This window comes from Scyliorhinus torazame, chromosome 21, assembly GCF_047496885.1.
Source record: "Scyliorhinus torazame isolate Kashiwa2021f chromosome 21, sScyTor2.1, whole genome shotgun sequence".
NCBI lineage: Eukaryota > Metazoa > Chordata > Chondrichthyes > Carcharhiniformes > Scyliorhinidae > Scyliorhinus > Scyliorhinus torazame.
Genome location: NC_092727.1, coordinates 3,926,766 through 3,947,028, shown reverse-complemented (window position 1 = coordinate 3,947,028; position 20,263 = coordinate 3,926,766). Strand labels below are relative to the sequence as shown.

The 20,263-nt window shown below is 44.3% G+C and overlaps 1 protein-coding gene across 1 annotated transcript in view; it reads left to right on the top strand.

Annotated features, from left to right (window-relative positions):
- ddx6 (DEAD (Asp-Glu-Ala-Asp) box helicase 6) overlaps positions 1–17,126 on the top strand; it is a 73,922-nt gene extending 56,796 nt beyond the window's left edge. The window contains exons 10-14 of the mRNA XM_072486375.1: positions 3,051–3,167; positions 3,909–3,972; positions 5,980–6,081; positions 6,839–7,030; positions 11,943–17,126. Coding sequence (XP_072342476.1) covers positions 3,051–3,167; positions 3,909–3,972; positions 5,980–6,081; positions 6,839–7,014 — 459 coding nt within the window. The 3' untranslated portion in view covers positions 7,015–7,030; positions 11,943–17,126. The remainder of the gene's footprint in view (positions 1–3,050; positions 3,168–3,908; positions 3,973–5,979; positions 6,082–6,838; positions 7,031–11,942) is intronic.
- Positions 17,127–20,263: the final 3,137 nt, after the last annotated feature.

Sequence of the window (20,263 nt, the reverse complement as noted above, 5' to 3'; positions counted from 1 at the left end):
AGTTGTATCAAACCACTACAAAGTCAGTAAAAAGGAAAGAATCAGACAGACCCTGTCTGTGTGGAGTTTGTACGTTCTCCCCGTGTTTGCGTGGGTTTCACCCTCCCAACCCAAAGATGTGCTGGGTAGGTGGATTGGCCATGCTAAATTGCCCCTTAATTTGGAAAAAAAATAATTGGGTACTCTAAATTTAATTTTTTAAAAAAGAAACAGGACAGACCACCTGGAATCAAAAACGGCAATCCCAGCTCTGTCGACCCTGCAAAGTCCTCCTTACTAACATCTGGGGGCTTGTGCCAAAATTGGGAGACCTTTCACAGACGAGTCAAGCAACAGCCTGACAGAATCATACTTGCAGATAACATCCCAGACACTACTATCACAATCCCTGGGTATGTCCTGTCCTGTCGGTGGGACAGGACATAGCCAGCAGAAGTGGCGGCACAGTAGTATACAATTCTGATCTATAAAGATCCTTATAGAAAGATTCAACTACCACATTGACTTCCCTCGGTGTGGCATCAAGCTACTGCCCGTGTCCTTGATCTATACAATCACCTGGGAAGCCTCCTGCTGCCTCAGCTGATGTGCCAGCAGGCGGCCTCCTTTTCCCCATGCTCATATACTATAGTCCTTGAGCGGCGCAGCTGACCCACCGCCTTCTTCGTGGATACCAGGTCAAATTGCATTTGCAGCTACTTCCTAGTTGCCAGGAACTCCATAGTAGGGTCCTCTGCATAGCGACTATTTGTTTCCAGTATCGCCCCTACCACCCGCTGTCACTCCGCCCTCACCATCCTGTCAAGTACACTTTAGAAGAGATTGCCTCTCCTCTTAGCACCAGCTGAAGTGACTCCCATAGCGCAGAGGGAGAGACCGCTCCATTTCTTATTCAGCCTGAAGTATTCATCGATGGCCACAGATTTGCGTTCACCGAACCCCTTCTCTGCTAGTAATGGCACATCTAATCTCCATTGTGACCGTTGGATGGGATCCGTCTCCAGATCCATAAAATGTGGAGCATGGTCAGAGATTACTATCGCCAAATATTCTGTCCTTTTGACCCTCGGAAACAGGGACTTGCCCAACAAGAAATAGTAATAATCTATCTTGAATAGATCTCATGCATATGTAAGAAAAACGAAAACTCATTGTCATGCAGGTGTAAAATTCTCCACCGGTCCACTCTCCCCATCTGCTCCATGAAGTCCCAAAGACCGAGAAGGCCAGAGACTTGGGCCTAGACAGATCCATTTTGGCTCCAGCACACGATTGAAGCCCCCTCCCAATACCAACTGGTGTGTATCCATACCAGGGATAGAGGCCAGCAGAGTTATAATAACTGCCACACCATCCCAGTTGGGGGTTCATATGCATTTACCATGACTACCAGGTACCTGCCAGAGACCTACTAACTACCACATACCGACCATTAGGATCTACCACAATTCTGGTGGTCAACAAGGGCACCCGCTTATTAACCAAAATTGCTGCACCTCTGGCTATTCCATTGAAGCCAGAGTGAAAAGCATGCCATATCCACTCTCTCCTGGTTTGATCCCTCACTTGCAAATGGGACTCCTGCAAAACCATCACGTCAGCGTTTGTTCTTTGGGTGAGAAAAAACTTCTTACTCTTCATTGGGCCATCCAGTCCCCTTTCGTTCCACATGACCAACCGAATTGGGGGTCTCACACCCTGCCTCCTTCCGGAATAAGCCATTTCCACCGTCCGGGATAACTAAATAAATCTTCAAGAGGTACTGGTCAAAGGCCCTACGTTCTATACTCTATGACATCCACTGTTTTGAGACACTCTGTTTCTACCATAAGCCTCCCTTTTAGTTCCATATCCAATCCTGTATATCCCTTTGGACCTCGCTCTTGCGCTCTCTCTCTCTCTCTCTCTTCCTTTGAGTGCTTTGGTGCAGAGGGATCTGGGTGAATCTCAGAAAACTAGTGCGAAGGTACAGCAGGTAATAAGGAAGACAAATGGAATGTTGGCCGTTTTATAGCTAAAGGAATAGAGTATCAAAGTAGCAAAGTGTTAGTGCAACGATACAAGGCATTAGTGAGACTGCACCTGGAGTACTGTGTACAGTTTTGGTTCCCTTTGAGGAGGGATGTGGTTCCATTAGATGCAGTTTAGAGGAGGTTCACTAGATTGATTCCAGAGATGGAGAGATTGAGCAGTTTAGGCCCAGACTCTCGAGTTTAAAAAAAGAATGAGGGGAGACCTAATGAAGATAGATAAGATAATAAACGGTATTATTAACTAAGTCGACATAGAGCGAATACTTCCTCTTGTGGGGCAATCCAGAATGAGGGGTCATGATTTTAGGATCTGTGGTAGCAGATTTAAAACCGATGAGGAAAAATTACTTCTCTCAAAGGGTCGTGAATCTGTGGAATTCACTATTCTATCATGCAGTGGATTGAGTAAATTAAGGAGGAGTTAGACAGATTTTTAATCAGAAATGGGTTGAAGGGTTACGGAGAACGGGCAGGACAGTGGAGTTGAGGCCATGATGAGATCAGCCATGATTTGTATTGAATAGCAGACAGGCTCGAGGGGCTGAATGTTCTTGAATAACTCTCACTGCTCTGATGTGGATTTGGCTTCATTTGTTAAAACTAGGTCAAGTACCACCCCAGACTTGCTATGTGCTGGTTCAAAAAGCTCTCGTGGGTGTGATTTAAGAATTCCATCCACTCTTAAACCTTTCAGAATTTATCTATCCAAATTAATATTGGGGAAGTTGAAATCCCCTCCTGTTATCTTTGCATCTTTTGTTGAAATATGTCTACATATGGAGTTGCTAGAGCACTTGAAGGTTTATTGTAATATGAGGGCAATGCTGACCATTTAAGGCTAAATCAACATCCTCCACTTGTTTGTCCACCAACCACTGCATTAAAGAACAGCACAGCAACAGCCCCAAACCAGACCAACTCAGTAGCTGGGTTGGAGTGAAGAAGCAGGGCATGTATGAACAGGTTTAATTCCTTGAAAATTAGTCGTACTAACAGACAGTTTTTTGTTACTTTTAGCTTCAGATTAACCAGTCAATTATATTCTGCAACTCCTCCCAGCGAGTGGAACTGCTGGCCAAGAAAATCTCCCAGCTCGGTTACTCCTGTTTCTACATTCATGCTAAAATGAGGCAGGTGAGTAAAGGAACCCCTCTGAGTTGTTGAAAAATGTTGTGAATTTACCTGATGCATTTCAATCTTTTCATGCTTGTAAGACTCATTGTCTATTTATTCCATCTCCTGGTGTGGTTATAGAGGATCACTCCATAGCAGTAGATCCACTAATAAGCTTTGTATTTTTGAGGGAAAGGCTAGGTGTTTGATTAATTCCTTTTTGCTTACTCATTTTTTAACTGAGGACTTATTCTTTCCGTTACCCTGGAATTGGACTGAAACCTAACTAGTTCAAGATGGATTATATGCTGTTCCTCCCTTACCACTTGCTCTTTGTTCTTGGACGGTGTTATCTTTTTATAGGGCTGTTGTTCTGCAGGCACCTGGCTTCTTTGAGTACTTAACCCAGTATCCTTAAGCTGTAGGCATTCGAGTGTTGGGAGGTGATTTGGTCACAAAATGTTTAAAGTTGAGTTCCTACCTGTCCTTGCTCTATAACCATACTTGCAGAAAGTGTTTCTGAATATTATTGGGAGTTAAAGTTTGTTTTTATTTTTGATGGGGGAGTAGGTGGGTGGGAGAAGAGGGACAAAAGCTGTTGAATCCTCCTTTTTTATATATGGATTTGACATAACTGGTTATTGCACGCAAGTTCACTTTTTGGTTTTTAAACACTTGTGGTCTATTTTGCACATTATATTCAGCATTGTAACCATTGAACAGTTCTTTTGACAAGATGAGTTGTCACTTTTGTTTTGACAGGAACATCGTAACCGTGTGTTCCATGATTTTAGGAATGGAATGTGTCGCAATTTGGTTTGCACTGGTAGGTACTACATTTTCGGAAATTGTTTAATTTCACTTTGCACAGCTCAACATTTGTTTGGCTGTTCGTTGATTAGGTAGGTCTGTATTCTGTTGTAATATCATACTACACTTACTATTGGATTGCATTGACCTTCAGTCAGTGGAAGAAAAGTCTTTGGGCAGGGCTAATCCTTCCAGTCACATCTACCAGTGGAGTGCCGAATGACATTGATGTTCTCAGCCAGTTAAGTATGTAGGAAAAAAATAATCGTATGCCTAAAAAGATGGTGATAAAGCCACTTGATCCAGTTTCAAAACCTAATAGGATAAAAATTTTAAAGCCAGGAAATTGAGTGATTGTTAACTTGAATTTAGAGTATCCACCTATTTTTTTTCAATTAAGAGGCAATTTAGTGTGGCCAATCCACCTAACCTGCACATCTTTGGGTTGTGGGGATGAATCCCACGCAGACACGGAGTGAATGTGCAAACTCCACACTTTTTGAAATATTTTTATTGTCATTTTTCAGTTTTTACCGAATAACAACTTAACATATGCACTTATATTTGCATGATGTGATGTTTCTTATTTACAATTTTAAAAATATATTAGAACATAAGAACTAGGAACAGGAGTAGGCCATCTGGCCCCTCGAGCCTGCTCCGCCATTTAATGAGATCATGGCTGATCTTTGTGGACTCAGCTCCAGTCTCCGGCCCGTACACCATATCCCCGAATCCCTTTATTCTTTAGAAAGGCATCTATCTTTTTCTTAAAAACGTTTAAAGAAGGAGCCTCAACTGCTTCACTGGGCAAGGAATTCCAGAGATTCACAACCCTTTGGGTGAAGAAGTTCCTCCTACACTCCGTCCTAAATCTACCTCCCCTTATTTTGAGGCTATGCCCCCTAGTTCTGCTTTCCCCGATCAGTGGAAACAATCTGCCCGCATCTATCCTATCTATTCCCTTCATAATTTTATATGTCTCAATAAGATTTTCCCGCATCCTTCTAAACTCCAATGAGTACAGTCCCAGTCTACTCAACCTCTCGTCATAATCTAATCCCCTCCACTCTGGGATCAACCTAGTGAATCTCCTCTGCACTCCCTCCAGTGCCAATATGTCCTTTCTCAGGTAAGGAGACCAAAACTGAACACACTACTCCAGATGCGGCCTCACCAACACCCTATACAATTGCAGCATAACCTCACTAGCCTTGAACTCCATCCCTCTAGCAATGAAAGACAAAACTCGATTAGCCTTCTTAATCACCCGTTGCACCTGCACACCAACTTTTTGCGACTCGTGCACCAGCACACCCAGGTCCCTCTGCACAGCAGCATGTTTTAACATCTTACCGTTTAAATAATAATCCATTCTGCTGTTATTCCTCCCAAAATGGATAGCCTCACACTTGGCAACATTGAATTCCATCTGCCAGACCCTAGCCCATTCACCTAACCTATCCAAATCCTTCTGCAGACTTCCGGTATCCTCTGCCCTTTTTGCTTTACCACTCATCTTAGTGTCGTCTGCAAACTTTGACACATTGCACTTGGTCCCCAACTCCAAATCATCTATGTAAATTGTGAACAACTGCGGGCCCAACACTGATCCTTGAGGGACCCCACTAGTTACAGGTTGCCAACCAGAGAAACACCCATTTATCCTCACTCTCTGCTTTCTGTTAGTTAACCAATCCTCTACCCATGCTACCACTTTACCCTCAATGCCATGCATCTTTAGTTTATGCAGCAACCTTTTGTGTGGCACCTTGTCAGTCTCTCAGTCTGCCCTCTTCTCCGGAGAAAGAGTTTAATTTGAAGGTGCCGGAGTTCCTGTTCTGTCGGTAGCTCCGGAGGGAGTGGCTCATTTTTTTGGGTACTGGCCACTTCCTGTTCCTGGACAGATTTATGTAATTAAATGTCTGGCTTGTAGGAACCAGTTATTTTTTGTAAATAGAGGAAAAAAAATTACCAGGCAGGTTTTCACTGTTTATTTTTTTTTCTCCCCCCGCCCCCCCAGATCTGTTCACTCGTGGTATTGATATCCAAGCTGTGAATGTTGTAATAAACTTTGATTTCCCAAAGATTGCAGAGACCTATCTACATCGCATTGGCAGATCAGGTACGGTTATACTCAGTTTCTTATTTCCCTGTGTCAACTTGAGATTGCAGTCCATTCCCATGTTCCACATGGTTGTGCGATTGTGCAAGGAAAGGCATATTCTCTTTTCTTTCCTTAGCTTTTGGTGATTTCCAATAATACCCTAGTTGGGATGTGAACCAAGCAGGCCTGATTTTTAACTTCCTCAAAGCCAGTTACGTTGAGTAAAAATCAGGCCCATATATACCTCCTCTCTGGCTCTTTGGTGCTTCCAATATTTTGAGCCAACAGGAAATTGGATAGGGTTTTGCAGCTGGGTGGTGGGTTTAATTTTTTTTAATTAATGAGATGTGGGCGGCATTAACAAAGCTAGTTTTTATAGACCATCTGTAATTGTCTTTAAGAAGGTGGTGGTGACAGCTGAGTGGCTTGCTGCTGCCATTTCAGAGGGCAGTTAAGAGTTAAGCACATTGCTGTGGCCTGGAGTCACAGATAGACCAGGTAAGGATGGCAGATTTCCTCCCTGAAAGGACATTGGTGAAATAAATGGATTTTTACAACAATCTGGTCATTTCATGGTTACTGTTTATGATTTTTTTTATTCCAGATTTAATTGACTGAATTTAAATGCCCCAGTTGATGAGGTGGGATTTAAATTTGAATTGTTAGTCCAGGCCGCAGGATTTACTGTTCTGCAACATAAAATGCTCTAAACTTCAAACTGCTACTTATTTTAATGGAAACCGTCTAAAGTATGTTTAAATGCTTTTGTCTGCAGGACGGTTCGGCCACCTGGGCCTGGCAATCAACCTCATCACGTACGATGATCGCTTTAATCTGAAGGCCATCGAGGAGCAACTCGGAACCGAGATCAAGCCCATCCCTGGGAGCATTGATAAGAGTCTGTACGTTGCAGAGTACCACAGTGAGCCAGACGGGGAGGACAAACAATAACCTGCAAACAAAACTGGTGAGTACTCAATAGATATTTTACCAAGTTTTATAATTTGCAGTTTATGCAATTTAGATTAGCAAGTATGGAGTTATTAAAGTATTTCCCGTGGCATGCCCCTCCTGCAGCTGAAAGAGCAGTTTGGGACCTTGGAGTCTTTGTCAATCTCAATTCAGTTCTGATCCTGTGATGCCAAATGACTCGCCTGTCATGACCAAGATTGGTGCCATTTGGGTGGGGGGGGATGGATGAAGAGATCCAAAAACAAACCAGTCATGAATATGTTGAAGTGGAACTCCACTTGAATTGGTCTCATGTTTTATGCAAGTACGTTGGTTAATTTTGTAGCATTTTCACATGAAAGGAACAATCTGATTTCTTCTCATTCATTCTTATCAGCTGGCCCATCCAGCCGTGCCATCTTTCTCTGCTGCTATTCTTAACTGTGTAACACTGGCAGGCTTCCTTACCAGGAGTGGGCGGATATAATGTGTATGTCCGATCTCGTCTTGTACAGCTGTCTACACACGTGTTCCATCCCGGCCCCCACCACCTTGGACATAGCCTTGAAGAAGGCAATCCAGAACTCCGGGGCAGGACCAGATCATGTGGGTGTTGGCCAGGCCCCCCTGATGTCATTTGTAACTGTCCTCCACCTCAAGGAAGGTTAACTTGTCGACCCTAGTGAAGAAGGATTTGGGGATGAAGAACGGAAGTGATCTGAATAAGAAGAGGAACCTAGGCAGCATGTTTTTTTGGCCATTTTACGTCCAGCGAAAGTGGGACTGAGCCCGATCTTTGCAGTTCCCTCTTCACCACCGTCACGACTGGAGAGTTTCCATTTGTGGAGTCTCGTCCAGGTGTGGGACACCTACGAGCCCCTGGAGGGGGTCTCTGGGATGGAACAGTTCCTCGACAGACTGAATAAACTGGTGGAGGGGAGGAAACAGTTGCTGGAAGCCACCGCTAGGGCTGGGCGAAGTAGTATGTGCCATCTGGATCCCAGTTACCTGAACTAGGTCTGGGTTATTTTAAATGGCAGTTCTTCCATCTCCACTCCTCCCTCTCGGGGGTTTACCGGGAACATTTCGCTCTTTCCCAGGTTGCGTTTTCAACCTGAGAAGGCCCCGAACTCCCCAGGGAGTCAGATTATCTTTTCCGTACTGGCTAGGGGGTTTGACACGTAGAGGAGCAGGTCATCCGCATAGAGTGATACTCTATGCTCTCTGTCCCTTCTCTAAATGTTTGTCCACCAATCCGCAGATCAAAGGGTGATAGCCAGCGGCTCGATTACCAGCACAAACAGGAGCATGGATAGTGGGCACCCTTGCCTTGTTCTTCTGTGTAGCCAAAAGTATTCAGAGCTGGTTGCGTTTGTCCGTATGCTCGCCATAGGGGTTCTGTACAGGAGTTTCACCCACATGGTGAACCCTGCTCTGAATCCAAACTGTTTAAGCACCTCCATGCGGGACCTCCATTCTACTCGATCGGAGGCTTTCTCTGCGTTCAGGGTGTCTTCTCCCCTGATGTGGGTCATTATTACATTCCGCAGGCGTCTGATGTTCGTTATCAGTTGTTTGCCCTCAACAAACATGACTGATCTCCTGCAATCACTTCTGGCAGGCAACTCTCCAGTTGCTTCACCAGTGCTTTAGCTAAGACTTTTGTATCTGTATTTAAGAGAGAGATGGGTCTGTATGATCCACACGTCGGGTCTTTGTCTTTTTTGGGGACCAATGAGATCGCGGCATGGGCCAGTGTGGGCGGCAGGACCCCCTTCAACAGTGAGTCATTGAACATCTCGCGCAGGTATGGGGCCAGCGCTGCTGAGAATTTTTTGTAAAAGTACCGGGAACCCATCCAGTTCTGGCGCTTTTCCTAATTGCATGGAGTTGATGCATTCCACGATTTCGCACAGCCCTACCGGTGCTTCCAGCACCTGTATCCTGTCCTTCCCCACCACAGGTTTATCCAGTCTGTCGAGGAACTGTCCCATCCCTGAGACCCCCAGGTCAAATTCCATTTGCAGCTTTCCCTTTCCGCCAGCAGTAACAGTGGTTGGAGATTACAATCGCGGAATGTTCCGCCTTTGTTACCCCTGTAAGCACCCCTCCCCTACCACGGAAAAGTACACCCATGAGTAGGGCTTATTAACATGGGAGAAGGAGAATTCCCTTTCTCTCGGGTGGTGAAACCTCCACGGGTCTCCCCTTTCCAAATCTGCTCTATAAAGATGTACGATACTCATGCCATGCCTCCCCCACCCCTTGATCAGTCGGTGGGTGTCCAATCTGGCATTGCGGCCATCATTTTCCTGACAAACTCTGCATTGTCCCAGTTTGTTTTACCAACACTACCGGGCCCCTGCCAGGGCCCCGCTGACCATTACATACCACCCCCTGGGTCCGTCATTGTGCCCGTCATCATAAATGAGACTCTCCTGCTCACTAATATGGCCGCCCTCTTGTGTCGAAACACGAGTAAAATGTTTGTCCTACCCAGCCCTTCCATACCCGCTGTCGGTCCCTCTCTCTCGGGTGTGTTTCCTGTAGGAAGGCTACGTCCACCCTCGGAGAGATGGGTGAGGATTCTGGATATCTTCACCATCACATTGAGGCCCGTCACGTTCCACGTCTGGCCCTGTCTGATTGGGCCTGCCCTTGCTCTCAGGCTGTTCAAATGGCCACCAACTGCTTCCTCTCTTTGGTCATCTCCACGTGTTCTCTGTTGCAAGCTCTCTTTCCCCCCCCCCCTTCTGTTTCTCCCTTATACCCTCTTGCCCTTGTGCGTCCCCCTCCAATCCTCCCCTCTTGGCTTTACCATCCCCCATGCGCCCCTTTGCCTCTTGTTTCCACTGAATTTGTGACCCCCTCCACCTCCTGCCAGGCCCTCCCTTCCTGCCGGGAGACGCGCTGTGGCTGCCTCCTTTGCTGTCCTCCCGTACACCAGCTTTATTCGCTAGTATAGCAGCTCCCCTCTTTTATTTAAAAAAAAGTTTTTGAGTACCCAATTTCTTTTTCAGTTAAGGGGCAATTTCGCGTGGTCAATGCACATACCCTGCACATCTTTTTGGGTTGTGGGGGTGAGACCCACACACACACTGGGAGAATGTCTGTGTGGAGTTTGCGCAGTGACCTGGGACTGGGATCAAAGCCAGGTGCTGTGCCGCCCATGATCAGGTGCCCCTATTTAACTCCCGTCTGCCTCTTCTTCACCGCACCCCACCACCCAGCCATCTCCGCACCTCTGCCCAGGCTCATTCCTGCCCCCCTTGACTTATGCATCAGGAGTTCTAGTCCTTGTGTACTGTCACTGTTTGCCCAACTTGTTGACTTTTTGAGGCGTCAAAATAGTACTCTTTCTCCTGGTGTGTGACCCATAGCTTGGCAGGGTAAAGCATGCCAAACCGCACCTCCCTTCTGTACAGGGCAAATTTGGCACTGTTAAATTCAGCCTGATGCTTGGCCAGTTCTGCCCCAATGTCTTGGTAAAGTGGATGGAATGTCTTTCCCACTTGCACCCTCTTGCGCCTTTCACCCACCTCAGGATCCGCTCTTTGTCCTGGTACTTGTAGAGCCTCCCGATCCCGGCTTTGGGCTGCTGCCGGTTAGCTGTGGGCGCGGTCTACCTCCGGGGGCTTAGCGTAGCCCTCCTCGCTGACCAGTTTCCTGAGCATCGCTGCTATATACTCCGTGGGGTGTCTCCCCTTCGTTCCTTCCGGCAGCCCAATGATTCTTTAAGTTCTGTCGTCGCAACCTGTCTTCCTGGTTGTCAACTTATTCTTTTAGCCCCTTCTGGGCTTAATCAAGCTCGCCAACTCAGCTTAGAGTACCGCGATCCGGACCCTTGGTCCGTGGCGGCCTTCTCGAATTCTCTTGCCATCGTCTCTTGGGCCTCAAGCTGCCGCGGCACTTGGCCATTGCTTCCCTCACGAGGGCTGTCGCAGCCTCCACTGCTGTCTCAATGGCTGCCAGGTCTTCAGTCCTCCCTGTATCTTTGGAGCTCTGAGGTGATGAAGCCTGTAAGCTTGTCCATTGGCGCCTGGGTCTGTGCTGAGAACTGTGGGGTCCTTCCAGGCTCCGTGCTACCTCTTGTGGATGTCGGCTCGGAGACTGAGGTTTCCCTTCCTTTGCCGTTGCTGGCCTTTTGACTGGATGGTTGACTTTTCCCCCCCTCTTTTCCTTGTCGATGTGGTTTGCGGGGGTTAGGTTGGGGGGCTGTAAATATTTTTGGTGCCCGTTTACTGGAATTAAAAAGTCGTAATCGAGGATTTCATGAAAGCCACCGGAATGCCGTGGTCTGGTGTTTCAACAGACATGGGAATCCTTTTTTAAAATTTGAGTTACCCAATTTATTTTGTCCAATTAAGGGGCAATTTAGCGTGGCCAATCCACCTACCCTGCACATTTTGGGTTGTGGGGGCGAAACCCAGGCAGACACGGGGAGAATGTGCAAACTCCACACGGACAGTGACCCAGGGCTGGGATCGAACCCGGGACCTCAGCGCCGTGAGGCTGCAGTGCTAACCACTGTGCCACATTGCCGCCCTAGACATGGGAGTCCTGGCAGCTAATTGTAGGTGTAAGAGTTATGAAGCTTTCTTTAATACAAGTTTTATAGTTGGGGATTTGGACTCCTTTGGTTTTAAATCTAGATGATTTGAAGTGGTGCAGTTTTTCTTTCGTGGAGTGCAAGGTAGAAAACCAGTGACTGTCTAACATGTAGCACAGCTTTGTGACACGAAGGATGACTCGAGACTTTGCATCCCTTCATGTTGAAGAAAAGCTAGGTTGGAAATATGTGAACTGATTTTTTTCAGGGTGAATAATGTCATTTTCAAACAATTGACCGATTATGTGGTATTTTTTAAATGAGCATCGTACTAATGCTGTGATCAGATCTCTAACCATATTTTTTTGTGTGTCCACAGGCACCGATCACTATTACAGAAACTGAAGAATTTTTTTTTTTTTTGGCCTGTTCTGGAACACATCATTTCTTGGGGATACCCTTCTCTTTTCTTTGTCTAAGACAACATCATTATTTTCCTTCATTTGATGATGACACAAAGTGTAGTTCCCTGATTTTTGTGAAGGACCATTTCTTCCTGAGCTCAATGGTTTGCACTGTGTGCAGGGAGTGGACAACTATTGCACTAACTGGCACGGGGGTTCTAGACTAAGCGGCACTGAAGAGCTGAACTGAACAGCGAACAGCACACTTTGTTGACTCCTCCTTTTCTCCCTTCCTTCCTTCCTTCCTTCTCCCCCCCCCCCCCCCCCCCTCCGTTTTACCCTTCCATTTTCGCTGAAGCCACTGACCAGGATATTCATCTGATGGCTTCTCAACTTCTCCCAGCGCACATATTCATCAGTCTTAGGCTACCAAGTTTTTATGGTATTTGTATAAAGTGCCTTATGGTGATGCAGGACCATATGAATACCATCCCTAGATTATAGCCATCTGTCACTTATTTTTGTCGGGTGGGAGGGAGGGTTATGTGACATCAACTTCATCTGTTTTCCATTGGTGAGAGTAAAATGGAATGTATGGGGGGTGGGGAGTGGGGGGCAAAGGGGGTAAAATTTGCAAGTTTTTAGATATTTTAATTTTTGAAGGGGACTATTTTCCTTGGAGAAGTTGAGCTGGAACTCCAGATGAGATGTCATCTTGATGTATATATGTTAAATATGTTGGGGCTAATTTTGTTGACTTTGCGCTCAGAAGGAAAGTTTGCATTGTGCATTTTTAATTTTGTTTTCTTCATGGAGGTCGGCCAGAAGACTCCCAAGCACGAACGACCCTAGCAGAACACTAAAGAACCCCACCCCCACCTGTATGTACTCCCTTAGATTTGAATGTAGACTGTTCTGCAGCAACTACACTCTGACTTGGGGACTTCTAAACACAGGCATCCATTTTCCTTCTGGCAGCAAGATGAAGTGTGTCCCACAGAAGATTGATGTGTATACACCTGTAAACATGTAAATAGGTTTTTTCTATCATCTTGTTACCTTTGATATAAAAAAATATTGGTTACTGAGGCTGGTAGGAAATGGGTAGGATGTTGCTGTGAAGCTAAAGCTGTGAGGGGCACTGTTACATACAACATCTTAACTGCTTTCTGTTCATATAGTATCCAACTACCTGCAATTGGAAGTTGGTAACACAGGTACAAGTGGCTGAAATGGCATGATCTCCCTCCTGCATTGTACTGTTTGAATACAGTGACTATCTCTTAAACCCTTTGACCCAAATATTTGGTGGTGCAACACTTCTTAATTAAATATGTTTTATAACGCCATCCATCCACTCTGCACACAACTATCTAAAGGTTCTTGTCTGCAGTGAAACAAGAAAAAAGCCTTTAAAATACCCCACCAGCTAATGCCCTTTTAGTATATTCCCAGTGCAAACAATAGATGCCTGTACGGGACTCATAGAATGAAAACCAGTAAGTATGGCTGCAGGGATTGAAGGGCAGCTGCTAGCTAACACTAGCTGCCACAGACTTCTCCCAAAATCTTAGCTGTCACTTTGAGCGTTCAGGTGGCCTGACTATCCATTCTTCTTTTTATTTTGCTATCCCATCTTTCACTGAAATCTTATTTCTGTTCCCATGGTTTGTTTAGACTCTGTTCTAGTCTAACCTTTTGGATTGGAGTTCAGTTTAATTATTGAAACAGAGGTAACAAAAAAAGAAAAATGACCCATTTGTCCTGTCTTTTTCCACACTTTGTGTAGTGACACTTTTGAAGGAGCTCTACGTCCAGTTGGCATCACTGAATGCAGCAGAGAGACCTACTTCTCTCTGAAATAAAAGCTTAATGCAGTTTGGCATAGTTTGGACCACATGGTCAGTGCAGCTGATTGCTTTATTGTGAGCCAATTGACAAGTCACAGCTGTGACTGCCCGTCATTTAATGGGGGCTAATGCAAAACTAGCTCCAGCTGTAACAAGTACAATCAATAGTTCTGAAACATATTAATGTGAGAAAATCAAACCTATGGAGCAAATGTACTCCCAGAATGATTTTATTCGGACTTGTGAAGCTACTATTCCTCCTTTTTTAAAAAAAATTTCTCCAAACCATCAACCCAGCATGTGCGTGCACACATTCATCATATTCTGTTCTTGGAGTGTATTTTATGCTATAATAATTTGAAGGTTTGATTTATTGACCGTATAACCATGTCTGTGTAACCCGTTGAAAAGATTGGATATCATTGCCTCTACTTTTTGAACCCTTTTAAGCATTGGTAATGATATTGTATCTTTAAAAATAAACAAGGTTTTCCCTGGGCACACCCTTATTGGGTGTGTTGCACTTATACTCCCATCACCATTTAAATTTCAAGAAAGAAAAATGATGATGAGCAGTTTGACACATTGGGGCTGTGTTTTTTTTTGGTAACAAGTAGCCTGTAATTGTATTTCTTTGTAAATGTTGTTGCCTGTAGCTGTGCCCCTCACAGTGTGCTGGTAGATTGGCCTGATGTACAGGCAGTGTGAAGCAATGAGACAGAAAAGATTGCTAGTAACCTCCAGCTTGAGTAACTGCTGTCTTGGAGGCACCTGTACTTCCAATCAACTCCTGCACTCACAAATGTAAGATAATTTGTGATCCAAATGCAAAATGGTAGCTGGAAGAATTCTTTTTTTAGTTCTGAAATGGCTGGTCAAGGACCAGCAGTCTGACCCCTATGGAATTTTCCACTAGCTTGTGTATTTGAGGACAAGGGAGCAATTTGAACACCTTGAAAGAAATTATCGCACTCAAACTATAGTATTATAAGTCTTACTATAATTATTTACCACTGGCAAACACCCAAAAGTCCATAAATCTTGGAGTTGGCTTGTTGGGGTGTTGGATTGGTGGTGGTACATTTCCTAAAATTTCGTATTGGTTTTGTTGTATGGGGCTTCCGTGATGGACCACTGGATTCTTCCAGCATTTAATTCCTTTCTGCTTTGTGAAGTGAGCAACCATTTCACAAAAACATGGAGATCGGTTTGCAGAAAGTGCAAATAATTTTCAGGACGAGAATCCAATATTAATTGTAATGCATGCATAAATAGGCACCTTTGCACTTGGAGTGCAATGAACATTTTGTGCATTATGTTGCCAATTACTTGTTAATCAGCATTTTTGAGTTTAACAAACTTGCACTTTTTGGGGAGTAGAATTATGGCTATGTGCAGGTGCCTCTCTGACAGATTCTGTTTTGTTAATGTGCAGAGATTATAGGGTTTACAAGATTTGAAATGCTGTAAGATAAGTGTCAGTAGCAGAAAGCTGTGTTAACAGACTTGAGCACGGATACCAGCTATGTAAACACCTCCAGTTCTGCAGGTACTCCATGTAAAAGCAGTTATCATTGCAGCAGGTGGGGGTTAGGGGAACGAATTGACCAAACGTAGCATGTTGCTCTTGTGCTGCAGCTTTCTTCATCCATGGATAAAAGGTGAAGGGATCGTTCCACACACTCACTTCCCGTCTTGTAAATAGAGAGCCGGCGGCAGTGTGCACATCAGACGCAAAGCTTGTGTTGGACTTTGAGCGTACACACTGCCATCATTAACAAGCCTGGTGCCATGGTTTAACGATCCCTACCGAAGCACAGATAAAGCTGAAAATATGTAGTAGTATTAATTCTTGCCTCTCCTGCAAGAGTTGGCATTTAACTAGATTATCCCCTTGATAGCTTCTGGTGTTGGTGGCTATCTGGGGATAGTACGACTATGCCGGAGTATGCAAATTTTGTTTTGAATGGGGAAAGATGCTTTGTAGCTTCCATTGTTGAGTCAAGTGTGTAATCGCATCTGTCTTAACAATGATTATCTAACTAATAAAAGCCAGTGATGTAGGCAGATAGCAGCAGGTGCCTACATCAAACTGCTGTAAGAACTTAGTATACAGCTCATAAAAAGATATTTCTTAAATGAAGGGCAACAACCTCTATCTTCACTAAGGAGCATCTTTTGAATAATGGGATAATCCTGCAAAAGGGTTGTGCTGTAATTATTCACTAAGCTTTTCATAACCAGTAACTGGCTTCTTATAATGAGGATTTTTTTTGGGAAGGGCCAAAACTTTTTAATATGGAATGAGATGAGAGCATCTTTCCCCTTGTTCTCCGTGGCATATTTCTGGTGTGTGAAGCAGCTAAAACCTTGGCTTACAGTACCATCGGTGAGCCCTTCACATACTAGGTGACTGAGTCATCTCATTCTATTTTTGTTTGGGAAGTTGGGTAGATGATTCTGCTGTTTTAGAGGACTTCATCTGCATTAAAACTGATAATTCAAAACTTGACTGTTCTAATGGTGAAGTGATAAAATTCCACGAGGTAATGGAAACTCTTGTGTCTACCAATTATGACCATCTGACATCCAATCCAATTTTGTTGGCCATTGACACCATCCATGGCCAGTTATTTTGACTTGGATAATTGGACATCTTTTTTTTTCCCCTTTTTAGTTCTATTTGAAGGGAGGGTTGGGTGGGGGGAGATAACTAGGGGCAATATGGAACTCCTTTTCATTGTGCAGATGTAGTCCTCTGGGGTGGGGGGAGGGTTGGGGTTGGCAGGGTTGTGGGTTGTTGAACAAGAGTTCAAATAATGCCATATGCATATGGATCTTTACCAAAGGGGGAGGGCAACGGGCTTGGGTTTAAAAACAAACTAAAGACAAAACCTGTCCCATTTCAGTATTCCAGAAAAAAAACATTGTTTCCCCAATTTGAACAAAGATTCTTAAATTGGTGGCTTAAAAAAAGCATCATTTAAACCCATCGCATTAAGGATACTGAAATGTTCGGACTGTTAAATGGTGACACTTAACTAAAGTGAATAGTGTTACTTACAAATAAGAGTCTATTTAAATAGAACACACAGATTTGGTTCCCTATTATGGGTGTAATTGGCTCTGAATATTCCAGTGAACTAAAAAAAACTTTACTTTCAAACCAGAACTTTTCTTTAAAGGCTGATGCTATATGGACCGGTTGTGAAATGATTTGAAAGCATATTCAGAATGAGTTGAGAGATTGTTCAAAGAAAGCTACAGAGTTGCATTTTGTTCATTTAAATAAAATTCACTGGAATCCAATTGTGTGTATTTGTGTTTAGATTTGATCATCTTTGCTCGTGTAGTTTTCTAAATGTGTGTGTTAGTGAGCAGGAATGTTTGTTTAATGTTTGATCTGCTGAGTTGACTGCCCTGGGCCAGGGCAGCAGTTGACCCACAGTTGGCTTTCACTTGTAGCATCTGCTGCCCAGAGGAACCAACTTGTCCCTCCTGACCTTGCTATCGCCCTATCCCTTTCCCAGTAAATAGTACTTCACAGTGCCTTTGGATAAATTAGAGGCAGCAACCCCTTTTCCTCCGTCTGGTTCTTACGAATAATATGTGATTATCCAGGTTTTGATGACATGGACCCATTTCTTAAAGGTGCATTCACATCTTCTCTTTCTAAGACTTCCTTGGCTAGGTGTGTGCAAGCTTTTATTTTTGCATATTTTCCATGTGTTGGAGGTTGGTGGGGGAAATTAATGTGAAACTTGGATGCTTTGGGGTAATTTTCATCTATTGGTATCAAAAGATCTCTATCCTGATTGAAATTTAGATACATATGAAGCAACAAATCTTCAAACAGATGAAATCTGAGTAAAATTAGCAATTGTCAGGAACAGGATCTATGGGCCATAATTTGACAGCCTGTTGGAGATGTGTTACACCTGTGTCCAGTTTGATTTGGTGGTCAGCCATCAATTGGCCATTGACTACAGAGCACTCTAACCACGAGCTAGTATCTGATCATGGGGAGATTCCATGTTGGCATGCTCATTTGAAGCATATCTTCAGTCGGTATGATGTATTTTTATACTGTCAATTTTTTGGTTTTCTCGCGTCCCAAATGTGGTGGCTCTTACTGTAATGACCAGATTGAGTCAGCAATTTACTTTGTAGTTGGGGTGTGACTGCTGACTCATCTTGCCTTTTGTGCATGTTTTCAGCAGGGTTCGCTACATGGTGGTGAAGAATAGGCACACTTCATGACCCAGGGAGTGCAGAGGTCAGGTGTAGCGCTTATTACAACTTTGAATTGTAATTGGGTGTAGACGGGTTGGCTCAGTACTAAACCGAACATTGATCATTAGAGTTTTTGCAAAGCTGACTTTTAATGAAAATGAGTCAGGAAAAGGACTAGGCCACTCGGCCCTTCGAGCCTGCTCCACATTCCATACGATCATGGCTGATCTGACTGCAACCTCCTGCCTACACCCCAATAACGTCTTCTCTTCTCTTTTCCCCCCCATTTATCAAGAATCCATTTACCTGTGCCTTGAAAACATTCAAAGACTCTGCTTCCACACCCTTTGAGGAAGGGAGTTCCAAAGATTCATTACCCTCGGAGATAAATTTATTCTCAGCTTAGCCTGTCTAATCTTTCCTCACAAGAAGACCCTCCCTCCCATTCTCCAGGTATTAGTCTTAATAAACCTCCGAGCTGCTAATGCATTTACATCATTCCTTAAATAAGGAAACCTGTGCTGTACATGCTACTTCAAATGTGATCTCACCATTATCCTGTACACCTGAAGCATAATCTCCATATTTCTATATTCAATTGCCCTGGCAATAGATGATAAGATTGCATCAGCTTCCCTAATTATTTGCTGTACCAGAATACTAGAATTTTGTGATTCCTGCACTAGGACACCCAAATCCGTCGCAATCTTAGACCTGCAATCTCTCACCATTTTGAAAATATGCTTTTTAAAATCTGCCTGCCAAATGAAACAGCTTCACATGCTTCCTCCATTCTAATCCGTTTGCCAGATCTTTGCCCACTTGCTTAACCCAACTATCTCCTTGTATCAGAGTCATTGAATCTTGATGGTGCAGAAGGAGGCCATTAAGGTAGCATGGCAGCACAGTGGTTAGCACAGTTGCTTCACTGCTCCAGGGTCCCAGGTTCAATTCCCGGCTTGGGTCACTGCGGAGTCTGCATGTTCTCCCCGTGTCTGCATGGGTTTCCTCCGGGTGCTCCAGTTTCCTCCCACAGTCCAAAGATGTGCAGGTTCGGTGGATTGCCCTTGGTGTCCAAAGAGGTTAGGTGGGGTTACTGGTTTACGGGGATAGGTTGGAAGTGTGGACTTAAATGGGGTGCTCTTTCCAAGGGCCGGTGCAGACTCGAGGGGTCGAATGGCCTCCTGCACTGGAAATTCTATGGTTCGGTCCATTGTGTGCACCAACTCTCTGAAATGAAAGAACAACTTACCCTGGCCTACTCCTCACCCTATCCCCGTAACCCCACCTAACCTTTGGACACTAAGGGTCATTTACCATAGCTAATCCACCTAACCTGCACATCTTTCCCTCTGCCAGATGATAAGCTAACTGGCCTGTAGTTTCCTCATTTCGGTTTCCCTTTTTGAATAAAGGAGTTACAATGCTATTTTCTAATCTTATGGCATCTCTTCCCAAATCCAGGGAATTTTGGAAAGTCAAAATCAACTCACTAGCCACTTTTAAGACCCTCGGATAAAGTAAGTCCGTCAGGGGTGGCATGGTGATACAGTGATTAGCACTGCTGCCTCACAGCGTTTAGGACCCGGGTTCCATTCCTGGTCTTTTGTCCGTGTGGAGTTTTCACATTCCCCGTGCCTGCGTGGGTTTCACCCCTACAACCCAAAAAGATGTGCAGGCCATGGTAAATTTCCCCTTAATTGGAAAACAAAAGTCTAAAACAAGCCAATCACGATCTGAGGACTTGCCGGCCCATAGCTCTAACAATTTGTTCAGTTCACTTCCCTGGTGATTTTCCCACGTTCTTCCCTTCCATATACTGATCTACAGCTATTTCTGGGATGTTACTTGTATCCTCTAAATAGAGAAGACTGATGGAAAGTATCTGTTCAATTTATCTGCCATCTCCTCATTTTCCATTATTAATTCCCCAGACTCACTTTCTATACCACCAACCTTCCCGTTGCCCTTTTTTTAAAAAAAAAAAGTATCTATAGAAACTCTTGCTATCTGTCTTTGTTTCTAGTGAATATCTTGTGCTATAATTTTTCCCACTTTTTGTCATTATTTGCTTTTTTTAAAAAAATTCATTTTTTTACCCAATTCATTTTTTCCAATTACTGGCCAATTTAGCGTGGCCAATCCACCTACCCCGGACATCTTTGGGTTGTGGGGGCGAAACCCACGCAAACACTGGGAGAATGTGCAAACTC